The 18,939-nt window shown below is 53.9% G+C and overlaps 1 protein-coding gene across 3 annotated transcripts in view; it reads right to left on the reverse strand.

Moving 5' to 3' along the window:
* Positions 1-746: 746 nt before the first annotated feature.
* FADS2 (fatty acid desaturase 2) overlaps positions 747-18,939 on the reverse strand; it is a 105,101-nt gene continuing 86,908 nt past the window's right edge. For all 3 annotated transcript variants that reach the window (XM_037999217.2, XM_073015599.1, XM_007995950.3), the window contains 7 exons: positions 10,997-11,057; positions 10,540-10,616; positions 5,010-5,107; positions 4,702-4,798; positions 4,284-4,363; positions 2,812-2,937; positions 747-2,452 (listed from right to left, as the gene is read on the reverse strand). In XM_037999217.2, the coding sequence (XP_037855145.2) occupies positions 2,401-2,452; positions 2,812-2,937; positions 4,284-4,363; positions 4,702-4,798; positions 5,010-5,107; positions 10,540-10,616; positions 10,997-11,057 (591 nt within the window). In that variant the 3' untranslated portion in view covers positions 747-2,400. The remainder of the gene's footprint in view (positions 2,453-2,811; positions 2,938-4,283; positions 4,364-4,701; positions 4,799-5,009; positions 5,108-10,539; positions 10,617-10,996; positions 11,058-18,939) is intronic.

Here is an 18,939-nt window from a genome sequence, read left to right on the forward strand (position 1 = left end):
TGAGATGGAGTCTCACTTTGTCGCTAGGCTGGAGAGCAGTGGCGCGATCTCAGCTCACTGCAACCTCTGCCTCCCGGGTTCAAGCGATTCTCCTGTCTCAGCCTCCTGAGTAGCTGGGACCACAGTCACGCACCACCATGCCCAGCTAATTTTTGTATTTTTAGTAGAGATGGCGTTTCACCGTGTTAGCCAGGATGGTCTCGATCTCTTGACCTCGTGATCTGTCCGCCTCAGCCTCCCAAAGTGCTGGGATTACAGGCGTGAGCCACCGCGCCCGGCCTTCTTCAGCCCCTTCCAAGGAGGCCAGGAATTGTGTTTGGCCTGGCACTCTGTGGAAGCCGGCTGGCCCAGGGCTGGGAGGGCAGACTGCACTTGGGGAGACATCTGGGGAGTGAGGATGTTAGGGAGGGTCTCTGCAAACCCCTCCATGCCACCCTCCTCCGGTAGGGTTAGTTGCTGAGAGGTGGCTCCCAGCCCAGTTTTAGAATTGGGTTGGGGTCGGCTGCTGAGAGGAGGAAGACGGGCCAATGGTTTTGGGTCATTTCCACCAAGTTCTGGGTCCCAGAATGAACCTCAGAGGCAGCAGGGAGAGGCGGGTGGCATGGCCACTGGGGAGGGAGGGAGGGGATACAGAGAAATACAAGTGTGGGGACCCCTCCTGGTGCCCAGGCCCAGCTAGGAGGGCCTCCTCTATCACCCAATACCATGGCCTGGCATTTGTGTGCAGGAAACAAAGGAAGTGAGAATAAAATTACTTATTTTATTTCAAAAAATTTAGGGGTGGGGAAGCAACATGATAAACATTACAATCAGCTCCCTGTGGGTTCATTCTGCCTCTGTGGGGGTCGGGGGCACACAGTAGCTGGGGGCATGCCATTGCCATGGCAACCCAGACACTTAGATGCAGGTCCCTCCTGGCTGGTTAGAGCTGGGAGAACTAGGCGCCCTCCCCAAAGGCCCCCATTCTGAGTTGTTGGTGCCCACCCCTCCCCTGAATCTAAGAACTGATTAGTGGGTTAGACTCTGCAACAGCAGCTCAGGATCCCCCCAGGACTTCCCTCCCTCCCCTCTCACTTGCCCGTCCACTCAGCTACCAACACTTCCAACCCCCACCTCCTCCTCTTCTCAGCTCCACCCTGGTCCTCATGAGGTAACCCCCTCCCCAGCCCCTCAGGGCAGCCTCCTCCTGAGACTCCCTCCCGCTCTGCCTCCCTGGCCCTCCCTGACAGACAGGGCCACAGAGGCAAGGCCATGTGGTGAAAGGCAGATTGTCACAAGGCCCAGCCCTGCTGCCCACTCCTATCAGAATGCATCCTGGAGCAAAAGGTTAAACACAGTGAGGGCAGGTACAGACAGGAGAGTGCCTGAGGCAGCGCCGTCCACACAGCAGCCCCAAGATGGGGAGGGCTGCAACGAGACCTCCCAGCTCCAGTGCCCTCCTGCAGCCTGCAGGGCCCACATCCCCTGGGGCCAAATGGCCACGGATTGGCTGGCACTGCCCAGCTGGTAACGGAGCATTTGGAGAAGGGTCGGATTGCTCCAGAATCTTGGACCTCAGGACACCCTGAGGACAAGCTGGGGGGTGGGGCTGAGCCTCCAGGCCAGCTGGCGCCTCCCTGAACCTGGCCACTGCCTCTGCTGAGCCACAAGAGACAAGGGACTCCCCCTTTGGTCCCAAGGTCACAGGCTCAAGTTGGGGAGGCAGTGGAATGGGGCCCGTGAAAGCCCAGGGCCAGAGCACTCTAGTGATGGGGTGGAGGACTCTTCCAGGGCCTGAGGTTTGGGCTGGCTGTGCCCACAGGCCCCGGGCCCTGGCCATCTTAAGAGAGGCCCCGGGTACTGATCCCGGCTGTGGGAGGGAGACCCGAGCTTTGTAACAAAGCAGGCCTCTCTATGAAGGGTGGACCAATGGCGGCCGTCAGGGAGAGTGAAGCCAGACCCGGAGGGTCATGGGCCCTGCCCGACTAGGACCTGCCCCCAGAAACCCCAAGAGCATCTGAAGAACTGAAGCAGGGGTGAGGCCTAGTGACCAGGCTGCAAGGGGAGGCTCACAGGCCAGACCCAGGGACTGCTGGTCTCCTCCCACCTTTAGGGGCAGAGAGTGGAGGTAGGACAGAGCCACCCACCGTGGCCACCAATCTCTGCTCCTTGGAAGAAGGGGCTGGGAGGCCCTGGGAGGGTCATGGCTGACGGCTGAAGGAGGGCAGGCCCCATGAGGGCAGGGTGCTATGCGGGAGACGTGAAGGGAAAAAGGAGAGGAGAAAGGGAGAAAGATCCAACACGGAGTACGTGAGTGGTGCGTACACCAGCCTCTCAGACACCCCTCAGAACAGAAGCCCACCATTCCTCTGGCCATCACCCCACCTGCGCCCCTTCCCCACGGTGTCCGGGGCTGTGGCTTCATTTGTGAAGGTAGGCGTCCAGCCACAGCTTCCCAGACTTCCTCAGGGACCTGCAAAGTTGGGGATGGACGAGGGTCAGGGACCAGGATGGGTCCAGCCCCAGGGAGTGCAGGGGCTGAGGAGGCCATCATTAAGGTGGCAGGTACGTCCCCTTGGCCCTAACCAGGGCTTGCCACTGCCACTGGGCCTCGGGGCTGTCAGCTCAGAGCCCACAAGGAACCCCATGCAGAAAGGGATAGTCTTCTTGCAGCCCAGGGAGAAAAGCCCGACAGCTCCTAACACGGGCTCAGGGGTAAGGCAGGTGCCCTGGTAGGCAACTGTGCCAGGAGGGCCCAGCCCTTCTTGTCATCCCACTGTCTGCACCATGGGTGATCCCAGGGCCCAGCCCCTGTGGACCTCCACCCCTCACCTGATGATGTCCAGCAGGGCCCTCAGTAGCGGCTTCTCCTGGTATTCAATGCCATGCTTGGCACATAGAGACTTCACCAGCGGGGCGATCTTGTGTAAGTTGTGCCGGGGCATGGTGGGGAAGAGGCTGAGGAGTATGTGGGGTGGGCAGAACGTGAGGACTCCAGAGGGCCATGCTGCTTCTGCCTCCTCCCACCACCCGCGCAGAGGCTGGCTGGGGCCCTCGGAGACCCTGTCCGCAGCCAGGACCAGGCTCAAAGTGTGGCTCCTCGTGTGTGCCCAGGGGGGTGCCATGTGTGTGGAGGGGAGGGTGCAGCCCTCTGTGAGCAGGAGGGCATTTGTGCTTTACGGAGCTGGGAAGATACTGGGTAGCCAGAGACAAAGTGTCATGTTTTTCAAAAAAGAAATGAAATAGCTGGAGGATGCTAGAAAAAGAGGCAGTGAGGTGGGGCACAGTGGCTCATGCCTGTAATCCCAGCATTTTGGGAGGCCGAGGCGGGCAGATCGCTTGAGGTCAGAAGTTTGAGATCAGCCTGGGCAACATGGCAGGACCCCTTCTCTACAAAAAATAAAAATAAAAAATTAGGCCGGGCACAGTGGCTCACACCTGTAATCCCAGCACTTTGGGAGGCTTAGGCGGGTGGATCACTTGAGGCCAGGAGTTTGAGACCAATCTGGCCAACACGGTGAAACCCCATCTCCATTAAAAATACAAAAATTAGCTGGGAGTGGTGGCACATGCCTGTAATCCCAGCTATGTGGGAGGGTGAGGCATGAGAATTGCTTGAACCCGGTAGGTGGAAGATGCAGTGAGCCGAGATGGCGCCACTGCACTCCAGTCTGGGCAACAGAGTGAGACTCTGTCTCAAAATAAATAAATAAAAGCAAAAAAATAAAAAACTAGCTGGACATGGTGGCATGCACCTGTAGTCCCAGCTACTCAGGAGGCTGAGGTGGGAGGATGGCTTTAACTCAGGCATTCCAGGCTGCAGGGAGCTAAGAAAGCACCACTGCACTCCAGCCCAGGAAACAGAGTGAGACCCTGTCTCTAAATTTTTTATTTTTTAATAATAAAAAAATCAGTGACAAGAGGTGAGGCAAGGACAAGGGGCAGCAGGGCAGTCCCTCGGCCAATGTTCCAGGCAAGCCCTGCCTTGCTAGCCTCACAGGGTCATGAGGTGCATGTTCAGGCTCCATAACTACAAAATCCCAGGCCCACGTAGAGGGAGGTGGTTATCACTATGACCAAGTGGCACAGGACAAGGGGCACAGGACGCCTCTCCCAGAGATGGCACAGGGGAGCCCCTCTCCTGACCTCAGCGGGGCTGGCTGGGAGCCTCGCTCTAGATTGGGCAGAGACCTTGTCACAGAGACAAAGAGGTGGCCCCTACATTCTGCGCTCTGCCCAGACGGGGTAGCGGCTGCTTCCCTCCCGCTGTGGGTCTCCCCGCCTCCCCGCAGCCCCGCTCTCACTGGTGCTCAATCTGGAAGTTAAGGTGTCCACTGAACCAGTCGTTGAAGAAGGACTGCTCCACGTTGCAGGTGGCTGTCAGCTGTCAGTGGAGGAGATACGTGTCAGGGAACAAAGGAAGGCCTAAGGGCCCGGCCTCATTCCCAGGGGGCCCACCCTTACCCAGGGTCTCCAGGTCACCCCTCCACATCATACCGTCCTGCCTGATGGCCTCAGCCCATCCAGATGCCCCACCTGTCCCTCCGGGGGACTCCTGCCACCCTTTCTTGCTTAGCCCTGAAGCTACCAGCAGAAGGACACAGGCAGCCCCGGGAGGCCCAGCACAGCCCTGGATCAACAGGTGCAGAGCATATGGGGCCAGGACATGGACACCGGGACCAGGCTCTGCACAGCTCTGGTGACTGGCCCTGCCTTCCCTACCTGGCTACTGAACCAGTCGCGGTAGGCCTCCTGGTCAATCTCCATGACGATGTGATTCATCTGTGTGACCCACACGAACCAGTGGCTCTCCAGGAACCTGCAAGAGAACACAGCTCAGCGCAGGGGCCTCAGGGGGCCCGGTCATGGTGGGAACAGATGCACTGTCCCAACAGCCCAGGACAGCCCCTGCCAAGGGGCCAGGATGGGAGGTCCCTGGGCAAAGTGGAGCCGTCCGAGCCTCTTCTCATGCCAAAGCCCTCATCGGTGCCAGTGGAGGGCCCAGGGATGAACCAGCAAAGCCCAGGCACCTGATGAAGTTGAGGAAAAGGAGGGCTCCCAGGATGCCGTAGAAAGGGATGTAGGTGACGAAGAACCGGATGTAGTAGCTGATGGCCCACGCCAGGTCCTGCGGGGAAAGACGAAGTTAGGTGCAGCCTGCCCTCTCCTCTGCCCGGGCACCATGTGCCTGCCCCAGATGTGCACACACCTCACACTCAGGCCTCTAGAAGCTGAACCGCAGCCCACTGAAGCACGATGGGCAATGACACGCAACCTGTTTGCTCCGGGTTTGCATGGCTGCCTTTGTTTCTAGGGAAATGCTGAGTGTTTTAGCATCAGGAAGTGACTGTGCCCTGTTCTTTGGGAGAGAAACGGACTCTCCTGCTGAGGGGCAGTCTAGGGGTGGGGGTCAGCACCCTCTCATGGGTCAGGGGTGATTCTGAAGGTGTGCCCCCAACCCTGGGCCAGGTCCCCAACCGTCCCGCAGTCCTGTCCCTGCGCCTTGCCCCTGGGTCTCCTCCTTCCAGCGGGACACAGGGCTTGGAGAGGCAGGGAAGGTCAGAGGCACCATCGTCCCTACCTCAGGGCTCTCGCAGCAGAGGCTGGCCTCCCCATGCCCCACTGTCGTCCTGGGCCCCTCCACTCTGCTCTCCTCGCTGCCCCTGGCTGGAGTGGTACCAGGGACTGGGCTTGGACATCTCCTCTCATGTACTGGGAGGGTGACTTCACGGCTCTGCCCTGTCCACTGCCTGCCACCCAAGTCTTGTCTCAACTGGACCACAGCAGCAGCCTCCCACGGTCCCCTGCTTGTCCTCACGGCCACGGCAACCAGAGTGACCTTCGCTCCAAGTAGGTCCCATCTCTCCCCTGCTAAAGCCTCCATCCCACCCAGAGTCACTCACGGAGCCTCGTGGGGTCAAGAACCTGTCTTTATTCAGCCCCCTGACCCAGCTCACTACCTCCCCAGGGCCTCTGCACGGCCTGTTCCCACTGCCAGGGCGCTCATCCTGCCATGAGTTTAGGTACGGGGACACGTGCCACGGGCTAGGCACAGGTGTCCGGGGTGGAAGGTGAGGCCAAGGGACTGCCCTGTCTCACGTCGAACGGCTGAAGTACAAGGTCACATTTGAGTCTTAAAATAGATCCCCACTCCACTGGAGACGGGGAGACTAGGAGGTTATTCCAGCGGCTCAGACATGAAATGACAGAGGCCTAAACCAGAACCCGCGGCGCTGACAAGGAGGTGACAGATTCCAGAACTGTCAGCGGCAACGGTGGCTGCATTTGCGCCTGCTTGGCTGTGGGGAATCTAGGCTGGTCCTAGGTGATAAGGGGTCGGGTGCCAGCAGCTGAACAGGAAAGGAGGAGGGGAGCGCTCAGGAGGGGCTGGAGATGGCTTCAGGGCCAACATTGGCTGAGGACAGGACCTCACATTCTAATGAGGTGGCCTTCAAGGGGATGAGCGAGGCAGATGTAGCCAGTTCTGTTCCCATTTTCCATCACATTCCTTCTATTTTGTGTGTGGTACAGTAGTGTGCAGTGTATCTACACATATATGGAAACAAAATGAGGATATGGTTATGGATTTTTTGTTTTTTGGAGACGGGGTCTTGCTTTATTGCCCAGGCTGGAGTGCAGTGGTGTGATCATGACTCTGTCCCAGGCTCAAGTCATACATCCATCTCAGCCTCCCAAGTAGCTGGGACCACCACACCTGGCTAATTTTTTTTTTTTTTTTTTTTTTTTTTTTTTGAGATGGAGTCTTGCTCAGTCACCCAGGCTAGAGTGCAGTGGTGCGATCTTGACTCACTGCAAGCTCCGCCTCCCGGGTTCACACCATTCTCCTGCCTCAGCCTCCCGAGTACCTGGGACTACAAGTGCCCACCACCACCCCTGGCTAACTTTTTGTATTTTTAGTAGAGATGGGGTGTCACCATGTTAGCCAAGATGGTCTCGATCTCCTGACCTCGTGATCCGCCTGCCTCGGCCTCCCAAAGTGCTGGGATTACAGGCATGAGCCACCGTGTCCGGCCTCACCTGGCTAATTTTTTAAAAGTTTTTATAGAGATGGGTGGGGGGGGTCTCACTTATTTGTCCAGGCTGGTCTCAAACACCTGTGCTCAAGTGATCCTCCAGTCTTGGCCTCCCAAAGTGCTAGGATTAGAGGTGTGAACCATTGCCCCAGCCCAATTTTTATTTTTAAGAGATAGGGTCTCGCTCTGTTGCCCAGGCTTGAGCAGCTCACTGCAGCCTCAAACTCCTAGGCTCATCCTCCTACCCCAGCCTCCCAAGTAGCTAAACTGCAGGCACGCATCACCATGCCCAGCTTTTTGTAGAGACAGGGTTTCTCCATGTTCCTCAGGCTGGTCTCAAACTCCTGGCTTCAAGTGATCCCTCCCACTTCGGCCTCCCAAAGTGCTGAGATCACAGGCGTGAGCCACCATGCCTGGCCTGGACTCTGTTTGAGTGTAGAGGGCAACACATACTCAGAGACCGTTGGTTTCAGGGGCAGGGAGTGCAGGAGATCAGAAGCAGCTAGAGAGGTGGAGTGAGGGGGCTGGGAAGAAGCCAGCAGAGGTGGCGACCTGGAAGCCAACAGGAAAAAGAACTACAAGCGGGAGTGGCCAGTGGTGTCAGATACAGCAAAATTCCAGGAGGGTGAAGTCTGGGAGCATCTCAGGATCCAGGACATGGCCCCGGGAACCGGGAAGCTTGCCAGAGCATATAAACCTCCCTAGAAAGGCTCCTTCAAAGATCTAAGGGTTTATCACCTCTTTCCTCTAAGCCAGGGTCCCCCAACCTCCACACTATTGGCACCTGGGACAGGCTGCTTGTTGTCATGGGCAGTTCTCCAGGGCATGGCAGGGTGCTTAGCACCATCCTGGCTAGATGCCCACCAGATGCCAGTAGCACCCTCCTCTCCTGAAGTTGTGACAATCAGAAGTGTCTCCAGATACTGTCAAAGGGCAGAACAGCTCCTCTGAGAAACAGTGCCTCAGGTCATAGGTGCGCTCCTGGCTCTGAAAGCCCCGCGGCTCATCACATTGTCCCCACTCTGCCATCTCCTTTTAGGAACACAGGGTGATTTCTTTTCCTGTTTAATGCTTTGTTCCTTAGGGAACAAGCACAGTCAAAAACAAAAAAAGGGGTTGCTCACTGCAACCTCTGCCTGCCAGGTTCAAGCAATTCTCCTGCCTCAGCCACCACCATGCCCAGCTAATTTTTTGTATTTTTAGTAGAGACAGGGTTTCACCATGCTGGCCAGGCTGGTCTCGAACTCCTGACCTCATGATCTGCACGCCTCGGCCTCTGAAAGTGCTGGGATTACAGGCATGAGCGACTGTGCCCAGCAATAGGCCATTTATGAGTTAGAACAGGATCGGATGCTAGAGGCAAGGAGATGGTGTAACATGTATGAGGAGGGAAAAAACATAATGATGCTAGTCTCTAACTTGAGCCACTGGGTGGATGATGGAGCCATTCATTAACATGGAGACCATCAGAAAAGGATTAGGTTGTGGGAGAAGAGGAGAGGACTTATATTGAATATGTTGGATTTGAAACGGCTGGGACACCTCTGGATGGAGTTAGATTGGATATATGGGTCCAAGACTTGGAGATAAAATTTGACTTGGCTGCTCTTAAATTCACAGTCAAGGTGAAAAGGACAACTTCAGTTAGCAAGCGATAAAACAGAAATCAATAGGCCGGGCACAGTGGCTCACGCCTGTAATCCCAGCACTTTGGGAGGCTGAGGTGGGTGGATCACCTCAGGTCAGGAGTTTGAGACCAGCCTGACCAACATGGTGAAACCCTATCTCTACCGAAAATACAAAATTAGCCAGGCATGGTGGCGCATGCCTGCAATCCCAGCTACTCAGGAGGCTGAGGCAGGAGAATCGCTTGAAACTGGAAGGCAGAGGTTTCAGTGAGCCGAGATTGCGCCATTGTACTCCAGCCTGGGCAACAAGAGCAAAACTCCATCTCAAAACCAACCAAACAAACAAAAAACAGTAATCAACAAACAAGCCCACATTTGGTTAAGAGAGGAAAAACTTTCCCATGGCTATTGGTTGGAGCATGAGGGGCAAATAGACTGCTTAGAAAGACTGGATTTCAGGCAAGCATTTCAGAAAGTGACAATTTAGTCTTTGATAATTGTCAAATAAACAACTTATTGGCTGGGTGCAGTGGCTCACGCCTGTAATCCCAGCACTTTGGGAGGCTGAGGTGGGTGGATCACGAATCAGGAGTTTGAGACCAGCCTGGCCAACATGGTAAAACCCCATCTCTACTAAAAATACAAAAATTAGCCAGGCGTGGTTGCGGGCGCCTGTATTCCCAGCTACTCGGGAGGCTGAGGGAGGAGAATTGCTTGAACCCAGGAGGCAGAGGTTGCAGAGAGCCGAGATCGTGCCACTACACTCCAGCCTGGGCAACAGAGTGAAACTCCGTCTCAAAAAAAAAAAAAAAAAAAGAAGAAAAAAAAGAAAAAGATGACGTAATTACAATGGGCCCTAAAGCAATATGAGCCACGTCCCTATTTTAAAAAAGGAAAATTTTCAAGTATCCATTTTTGGTGAAGAAAAAAGGAAAATAAAAAAATAGGCCGGGCATGGTGGCTCATGCCTGTAATCCCAACACTTTGTGAGGCTGAGGGGGGCAGATCACTTGAGGCCAGGAGTTCGAGACCAGCCTGGCCAACATGGAAAAAACCCATCTCTACTAAAGATACAAAAATTAGCTGGGCATGGTGGCCGGTGCCTGTAATCTCAGGTACTTGGGAGGCTGAGGCACAAGAATCGCTTGAACCCAGGAGGTGGAGGTTGCAGTGAGCCAAGATCATGCCACTGCACTCCAGCCTGTGTGACACAGCGAGACTCTGTCTCAATAAATAAATAAATAAATAAATAAACAAAATAATTTTTTAAAGAGGGAAATTTGGACACAGATACAGATACAGATATGCAGAGAGACGATGTACCAAGAGGGAGGGCGAAAGCCATCAACCAGCCAAGGAGAGGCCCAGAACAGAGCCTTCCAGAGCCCTAAGGAATCCACCCTGCTAACACCTCGGTTTTGGACTTCCCGTCTCTGGAACTGGGAGAAAACACATCGCTGCTGCTTATGCCGCTCAGTTCGTGGTGCTTTGTCATACGGTCTCCGCAAACGAACACACCTGTCCTCTCGGCCAACGCCCAGCTGCTCCGATTTCCGACCAGGCTGTGGGGCGACCCAGTTCATGGGCCTCAGGGCCCGCAGGGAGTGGGGAAGGAAGATGGCTACACTTGCCTCTCATCATGCTGCCTTTGAGAACTTTCTGGGGGGCTCTACAAAAGCAGGGGACTCCCTGTGTCTGAGGGAGAGTAGAGATCTTTAGGACTGGGTCCTGGTGGCCCCAGGGGGAGTCCTTTCCTGAGAGGCAGCTACCCCAGGGAGGAGATGCATAGGGCCCCGCAGGCTCCACTGAGGCACACGAGGAGGCAGCGTAGGGTCCCCAGGTCCACCTGTCCCAGTCACCCTCCTCCCCATGCCAAGCCAGCTGTGTCCCTGACTCACCACCCAGTTCTTGTGCACGATCATGGTCATGATGATCTGGTACTGGAAATACATGGGGATGAGCAGCGGCGGCCCAACTGCAGGAGAGAGACAGGCACTTAGAGGCATCCATTTACCCCGCCTGTGCCGGAAGGTCGGGGGGACCCGGGCCCAGCAGTGATCACAGGGGCCAGCCCTGCAGACGTAAGCAGAAGCAGCCAGGGACCCCGGGGCCTGCAGAGAAGGCTGGGAGCCCTCGAGGATGTGCGTCATCCCTGGGACTCTCTGAGCCTGTGTCCCCACCTGGCCTGTAACATGGGCTGAGGGGGTCTGCAGGGGATGGCTGCTGTGGCCCCTGCTTCTAACAAGTTTAGTGTCACTTTCTGGACCTGGAAAAGATGTCAGGTAGGAGGGAGAGAGACGCCACTCTGAGGGGAGGGGAGGGACCAGGAGTGGTTTCAGGGTGCTGAGCACTCACTCAGGAAGAAGTATTCGTGCTGGTGATTGTAGGGTAGGTATTTCAGCTTCTTCTTGCCGTACTGAGGAGAGAGGAGAGATCATGAGCACCCAGCAGCCTCAGCTCCCAGCCTCCCATGCTCCTCGACCCGCCCTGCAGTCACCATCCCTTCTCTCTACTCAGGGCACACCACTGTCCCTTTCCTGTCAATCTGCACCCTAGGCCCACCAAGCCTGGGGCCCCTCCAGCCCTCTGGGCTCCCCATTCTGCAGCCAGCAGTGACCAACGCTTCCTCAGCCCTAGCTGAGTGCTGGCCCAATGGCATCAATCCTCCGCAAGGCTGGCACTTCTGAGGCTGAGGCTCAGCATTAAGCCATGGCCCAAGGCCATGGGAAGTGGCCCTGGCTGGGATCAGAACCCAAAAAACTGACTCTGAGCCCATGTGACAGGCACTAAATACATGTTTGTTGAATGAATGTGCAACAGAGCAACTCTCGGCGGGGCCTAAGCACCCAGGGGAGCTCCTAGGTCACCATGGAGAGCTCCTGGAGCCCACTCTGGCAGGGAGAACCTAGGTAAGGGCCCCAGAATTGCTGCCAGTCATCAGACTGGGAGCATCTTCCTCCCTGGAGCCTCCCTGTAATTTACAAGAGTGAATCACTCCTCCCCAGCTGGAGCCTAACCTTGAGGACAGAACAGAGGAGGCCATGGCACAGACTCCTAGGCCACATCTGGCTACCTGAGGTCCCCATGAGGGCACCTGTTTCTTCCCCATCATAGCCTGCACCTTGGGCAGCCTGATGCCCAGAGGCTCTGATAGAGGAGGGTTGGGCTGGGTCCTGGGTATCGTCACTGTCCAAAGCTGCTCAGGCCACTCAGTGTGAGCCAGGCATAGGAACCACGGCTCCAGGAGACCTGGAGCCCTTAATTCCATGGTCCAGCCCCTAGGGATCAGCCCACCCTGCTCTTTCAGGACTGAGATCAAAAGATATTGCTCACTGAGTGGCACCGGCTCCTCTTGCTTGCAGTATGGGGAGGCTGGGCTTGGAGCCAGAAGATGCGCTTGAGCCAACTCTGCCTCTCACCAGTGCTGAGACTGCGTGAGTCGCTTAGCCTTGCTGAGCCTTGTCTGGCATTCGAATCAGTGGTTGGTAAGAGAAGCCAATGAGAACATGGGCACAGGTGCTAAGTGCTCCCTATATGCCTGGATCCAAAGGCCACAGTTGCCTCCTCCAACAGTGTCCAGTCCTACTTATTGCAGTCAGGAGGTCCAAGTGAGTTACAGAGGGAAGGAACCTTGGATGGCGCCTAGGCCAGTGCCCCTGTCATTCCAGGTGAGAACACAGAGGGAAGTGATTGTCCAAATCACAGGGAGAGCACGGACTCCTAAGGGAAGAGGCTGTGGGTGGGAACCAGGTCCACTCTGTCCCCAACACTTGCATCTTGGCACCAATGGCCGTGGTCACAGCACACCCAGCCAAAGAACCCCCAGAAACAGTCCCTTTGTTCTGTGTGGCCTCCTGGGCCTTGGCAAGGATCTCACCCATTCCCAGAAAGGACGGCCACTTGTAGGAAGACTATCATTAAGGCCAGGGCTGAGGCCGGCCATGGGGAGGTCCGAGCCAGGAGGCCTCACAGGAGCCTTTCATGATTCTCCGGTCGATGGAGGCCCTGGAAAAGCCAGCACTGCAGACCACGCCCTCGAGGTGGCCAGTCTCGGAGGCCTGCAGTGGCTCACAGAACAGGCCTCTGGGTCCTGCTCTAAGCTTCTCCCCGAGGAGAGGGAGCAGGCTCATAGCCCCAGCCTTAGCATGCAGTGTCTCCAGCTCTGGCCAAGAGCTCCTCCCCACTGCATCTCTGTCCCACACGGCGTCCCGTCCCTCTGGGGCTGGGCCGGCTGTACTCGGAAGTGAGCACAGAGGGCAACCCAGGCAGGTCAGCAGGGGCCAGGGCATCCTATGGAGGGACTGATGGCTGGCCACGCTGCTGTGGGGGCCTGGGAGGCACCTGGGGAGTCTGTTTGGAGCTGCATGTGCACAGTAGGCACCCTGTTCTCATGGGTGATGGTGGCCTTTGGGTGGACAACAGAGGTTACAGGGGCTGCCTCCGCTGGTAAGCACTGCTGGCTCTAGTGTGCGCCCCTTTAATGCCCCAGAATGACCCTCGGGAGTCAGGGGGCCCTGCTTGCCAGGCAGCAGCAGGCCTCAGAGTGGGCCTCTGTGGGACGGTGAGCGAAATGCTTATCATAGTCACGCGTGTGTATGTGCGTGTGTATGGTGACATACCACTACACATCTGTGCCCATCTCGATGGCCTCAGCTCCAGCGGGTCTGCTGGGGGATGGCCAGTACTCCCCTCCCAAACCAGAAAGTACAACTGTGGGCTTGGGATACGAAGCCCTGCCCTGTGGCTAACTCTCTACTCTCATCTTTCCCACGCTCGGTTCTTTGCCAGAGCTTTGCCATTTAAGTCATGGGAGCAGGGAAAGGAGGGAGAGGTATTTTAGAATGCACCAAGCTAGCGGGGTGAGTGCCTGGCTGTTTAATTGATCAGAAAGCTGGGGCTACCCAACAAACATATTTCGCAAGGGTCCCCGGGACTCCGAAGCTGTGGTTTGCAGCCAGATGGTTTGGGTTTGGACAGTGATATTGCCTTTTCCTAGCTGTTACCTTGAACAAGTCACTTCATGTCTCTAGGCCTTAGTTGTTCCATCCATGAAAGGGGTCGATGACAGCTCCTGCCTCACGGGTTAAGCAAGGACTAAGTGACGTTGGGCACGCACACTGCTCATCGCGCTGTCCAGCCCACAGACTCACTCAACAAGAGTCAGGCTTCTTCCCGACTGGGGGCTCAGAGCCCCACGTGTGGGGAGTGGAGTACCCCACACATCTCCTCTTCCCGAGGAGTCCCCGTCACACACACAGAGAAAGCCCAAGAGGCAAGGAAGACACACGACTTTTACTTGGCTGGGCTGTGGCCAAGGGTGTGGGTGGCACACATGGACCTCCCCCTGACCAGGGACGGAGCCTTCCCAGGCTGCGGCTGATAGGCGGGGACTCAGGCCAGGGGTGAGGGAGGGAGTGCAGCCAACCCTGGCAGCGGGGCTGACTCTCCTGTCCTGGGTCTCTCTGCGCACCACAAGGCCAGGCTTGGATGAGGGCCTGGAGGATGCCGGGCCATGTGGAGAGGACCTTTCAGCTTTGGAACAAAATGTCTGAGGAATGACAAGGGCCCTCCTTGTCCGTGGAGGGTTGGGGGAGGGGAGCTGTCGCAAAGCCCAGTCTCTTGACTCTGGGAACCTGCAAACTCACACACAGAGAGAAACGGGCAGCACGACCTCCCCAGCAGGAGCAGAATGGCAAGGTCCCAGTCCAAGGTCCCTGAGAGGGCGGCCTGTGTCTCCCAAGGTGGGATGGGTGGCTTAGGCCTGTTCATGAAGGTCTGCCTGAAGCAGGAAGCCCAGGAGGTTAGCTTCAGACAGGCAGGGCAGCAGAGGTGGTTTCCCAGATGGGAGGAGGAGGAGGAGGATCTCAGGCATGGCATGGCTTCTGAGGAACATTTACACTGCTACCGGGATAATGGCCTCACCAGCCCCCTCAGAAAACAAGGATATGGCAAAAGAAGAACAAAACAAGACTGCTGCCGATATCACCGCTATTAAACTCAGCTCTGAAATTTCCCGTCAATGCAATAAAACCCAAAGCAGACAACAGAATGGAGCTATTAGAAAGAAAGAGACTACACTAACATCCAGATTAGAAGGAAGGAAGGAGGGAGGGAGGGAAGGAAGGAAGGAAGGAAGGAAGAAGGAGAAAGAAAAAGAAAAAAAAGAAAGAGAAAGAAAGGAAGGAAGGAAGGAGAAAGAAAAAGAAAAAGAAAGAGAAAGGAAGGAAGGAAGGAAGAAGGAGAAAGAAAAAGAAAAAGAAAGAAAGAAAGAGAAAGAAAGGAAGGAAGGAAGGAGAAAGAAAAAGAAAAAGAAAGAGAAAGGAAGGAAGGAAGGAGAAAGAAAAAGAAAGAAAGAAAGAGAAAGAAAGGAAGGAAGGAGAAAGAAAAAGAGAAAGAGAAAGAAAGGAAGGAAGAAGGAGAAAGAAAAAGAAAAAGAAAGAGAAAGGAAGGAAGGAGAAAGAAGAAAGAGAAAGGAAGGAGAAAGAAAAAGAAAAAAGAAAGAAAGAGAAGGAAGGAAGGAAAAAAAGAAAGAAAGAAAGAGAGAGAGAAAGAAAGAAAGAAACAAAGAGAAAGAAAGAAAGAGGCAGGCAGGCAAGCAGGCAGGTAATCTAGCGTGACTACGTGTTTTTTTGGTTTGTTTTTATGTTTTTTTGTTGTTGTTGTTGTTGTCATTGTTGTTTTGAGACACAGTCTCGCTCTGTCGTCCAGGCTGGAGTGCAGCGGTGCGATCTCAGCTCACTGCAACCTCTGCCTCCCGGGTTCAAGCGATTCTCTTGCCTCAGCCTCCAGAGTAGCTGGGACTACAGGTGTGTGCCACCACGCCCAGCTAAGTTTTTGTATTTTTAGTAGAGATGGGGTTTCACCGTGTTAGCCAGGATGGTCTTGATCTCCTGATCTCGTGATCTGCCTGCCTCGGCCTCCCAAAGTGCTGGGATTACAGACATGAGCCACCGCGCCCGGCCAAGAGACTACATTTTCATTATTTTCTAGGATATGATCATCTACCCAGGAAACTCAAAAGAATCAACTGAAACATAACTAGAATTATGAAGAGACATAAGTGGACACTGGTGGGACAAAAGATAACTATCCCATTCATCGGAAGGCCATGCAAACAAAAATTTAGAAAAAAAAACAAAATGAAGATAACTACCGCAATATCCACTGCTTTCCTGAGTACCAGAGAACCCCCAATCATGAGGACAAAATATAAAACGGATAAGGATTGTGTTTTAAAAGAAACATCCATGAGACATATAAAGAAATATAGACCTTGGCCAGGCACAGTGGCTCATGCTGGTAATTCCAGCACTTTGGGAGGCTGAGGCAGGCAGATCACTGGAGGTCAGGAGTTCAAGACCAGCCTGGCCAACATAGTGAAACCCCATCTCCACTAAAAATACAAGAATTATCCAGGCATGGTGGCATGCACCTGTAGTCCCAGCTACTCGGGAGGCTGAGGCGGAAGGATGGCTTGAGCCCAGGAGGTTGAGGCTGCAGTGAACCAAGATTGCACCACTACGCTCTAGCTGAGGTGACAGAGCAAGACCTTGTCTCAAAAAGAAAAAAAAAAAAAAAAGAAAAGAAAAGAAAAGAAAAGGAAAAGAGAGAGAGAGAAAGAGAAGGGGAAAGGCACCCCACTACGAACTTCCAATGAGTTAAGTGCCAAGGATGAATGAGTGAGTGTGGCTCCCAAGTCATCCAGACGGTGGCCTGGGAGAGGACAGACAGCCCAGCCCAGGCCAAGCCCGGGCTCAGGAGCATTCACTGCCTCAAATGGAGAAGCAATGCCACCTCATGGGGGTGCCGAGAAAACTGGCCGACTCTGGAGAAGAGTGAAGGCCGAACATCATCCTACCCATACCTCGTTTGGCAGAAGTTAAAGATCGAAACACGAAACCTTAAAGAACTGAAAATCATATGTATGAAGAACCTTCTAAGCACACAAGAAATGAATCTCTGGGGGAAGTGAATATACTTTGCTACATATGACAAAAAGAATCCTCCTGGACAGCATCAATAAGACCAAAAGGCAGAAAACGAGGAAAAGGGCTCTACTGCCGAGCACATGCTATTCACAGTTCCATGTGCTGGAGCTGCTTGGCTGGGCTGCTTTGCTCATCTGTCCCCAGAGACAGGCGCTCTGGCCGGTGTCCTTGCTCTGGAGACTGGGATAGCGGCTTGAGACCCTGAGGCCTGGCCGCCCCACCTGGCCCTGCTGTGGTGTGTGGGACTGGCATGTGACAAGTCCCATCAGACCCACCATCACTTCAGTCAAGAGACCAGAGTTCCCTCCAGGGCAGCCGGGTCCTATGAGACCCAGCACAGGCCAAAAACCAGGAACCCGGGAAGCACCAGTCCTTTCCCCATGAGTGAGAGAGGGGATTTCCAGAACACTGCGGCACTGGCTGGGGACTTCCAAATGCCACTGGTAACTGGCCAACCAGATCCTCACAGCCTCCCACCCCCATCTCCTGCCCCAGAGCCAGCATTCCAGAAGTGTCAGGGGTGAGAAGATGTTGGGAGAGGAGAGGCTTCTCTGGCCACCACACACAAGAAAGACGCCTTCTTGCCAGTGCAGCTGGTGGGACTAGACTTTCTTTGTTAGAGACACAGAGAACATCTGTTAGGACAGCCAACAGCTCTACACCACAAAGCCTCCCCCATAAAGCGAAGCCTTTGTCCCCACTTATCAGAAGACCTCAAGTTCACCAGTTCCGTTATCTAGACACCTCTAATTAAAGCTGGCAAACGGTTTCCTAGAAGAATAACAATAGCCTGTACTTTGGCAGAAAATAGAATCCCTGGCAGCTTAGAGAGGCTTCCAAAGTACAGAACTGTGGCTAATTTCCTGCGAATTGGCCATGTTACAGAAAAATCCATGTTACTGCTCAGATCGCCTCACGGGTGGAAATGAAATAAGAAGAGGGCACACAAACCAGAACTGGGGAACCAGGCTGTCTCTTCGCCTTGTTCCAAGCCTTAGGCGCCAACGCTGTCGGGAATACTTCACTCAGGGCGCCACTCCTTAGTGAGAGAAAATTGGCCTCGCTTGGCAAATGCTGATTGAACCCTACTCTATGCATGGCTTTGTGGCGCCTAAGATCTGCATAAAAGCCACAAGGATCTTCTAAACTTTCATTTTCATTATTAATGTATTTCCAAAAAGCAGCGAATATATTTATTTTTTTTCTTATAAATTAGTCCCTGAGATAGAGGCTCTACATTAAAAAAAAAGAATGTATTAAATAAGAACATTTTTTGTGGGATGCATTGTTGGGGCTTTTCTTCAAAAGAAATTATGGGCTGAGCACGGTGGCTCACACCCGTAATCCTAGCACTTTGGGAGTCCGAGGCAGGTGGATCACGAGATCATGAGTTCAAGACCAGCCTGGCCAGCATGGTGAAACCCCGTCTCTACTAAAAATGAGAAAATTAGCCAGGCGTGGTGGTGTGCACCTGTAATCCCAGCTACTCAGGAGGCTGAGGCAGGAGAATCACTTGAACCTGGGAGGCGGAGGTTGCAGTGAGCCAAGATCGTGCCACTGCACTCCAGCCTGGGCAAGAGAGTGAGACTCTGTCTCAAAATAAATAAATAAATAAATAAATAAATAAATAAATGAAAGAAAGGAAAAAAAAGAAAGAAAGAAATTATGAATGACTAACACTCAATTTTTCTGCCTTATAAAATAATGTAGGTCCTGTTATGGTTCAGAAATACAACAGAATACTATATGGCTAGAGGGAGATGAGACCTGGCTACATGAACTGGTGGGGAAGGGCATCCACATTCACAGAGGTGGAAAGTTGTAGGATACAAGGTAGAATTTTTTTCTTTTTTCTTTTTTTATTTTTGAGACAGAATCTCGCTCTTCTGTCCCTGTGAGAGTACAGTGGTGCAATCATAGCTCATTGCAGCCGTGAGCTCCCAGGCTCAAGTGATTCCCCCACCTCAGCCTCCCCTGCACGTGGGACCACAGACGCACAACACTACACCTGGCTAATCTTTTGTATTTTTTGCAGAGATGGGGTCTCACTTTGTGGCCCAGGCTGGTCTTGAACTCCTAGGCTCAAGCAATCCTCCCACTTCAGCCTCCCAAAGCACTGGGATTACAGGTGTGAGCCACTACAGTTGGCCTAAAATTTTTGTTTGTAAAGAAACATATATGCATGTTTATACATACATAAAAATATCTAAAAGACTATATAGCATCTTGTTAACAGTGGTTACCCTCAAGGACATAAAATTTGGGGCAAAGGGGAGGTTTGAGAGACTCACTTTTTTTTTTTTTTTTTTT

The sequence above is a fragment of the Chlorocebus sabaeus genome, chromosome 1 (genome assembly GCF_047675955.1).
Source record: "Chlorocebus sabaeus isolate Y175 chromosome 1, mChlSab1.0.hap1, whole genome shotgun sequence".
NCBI lineage: Eukaryota > Metazoa > Chordata > Mammalia > Primates > Cercopithecidae > Chlorocebus > Chlorocebus sabaeus.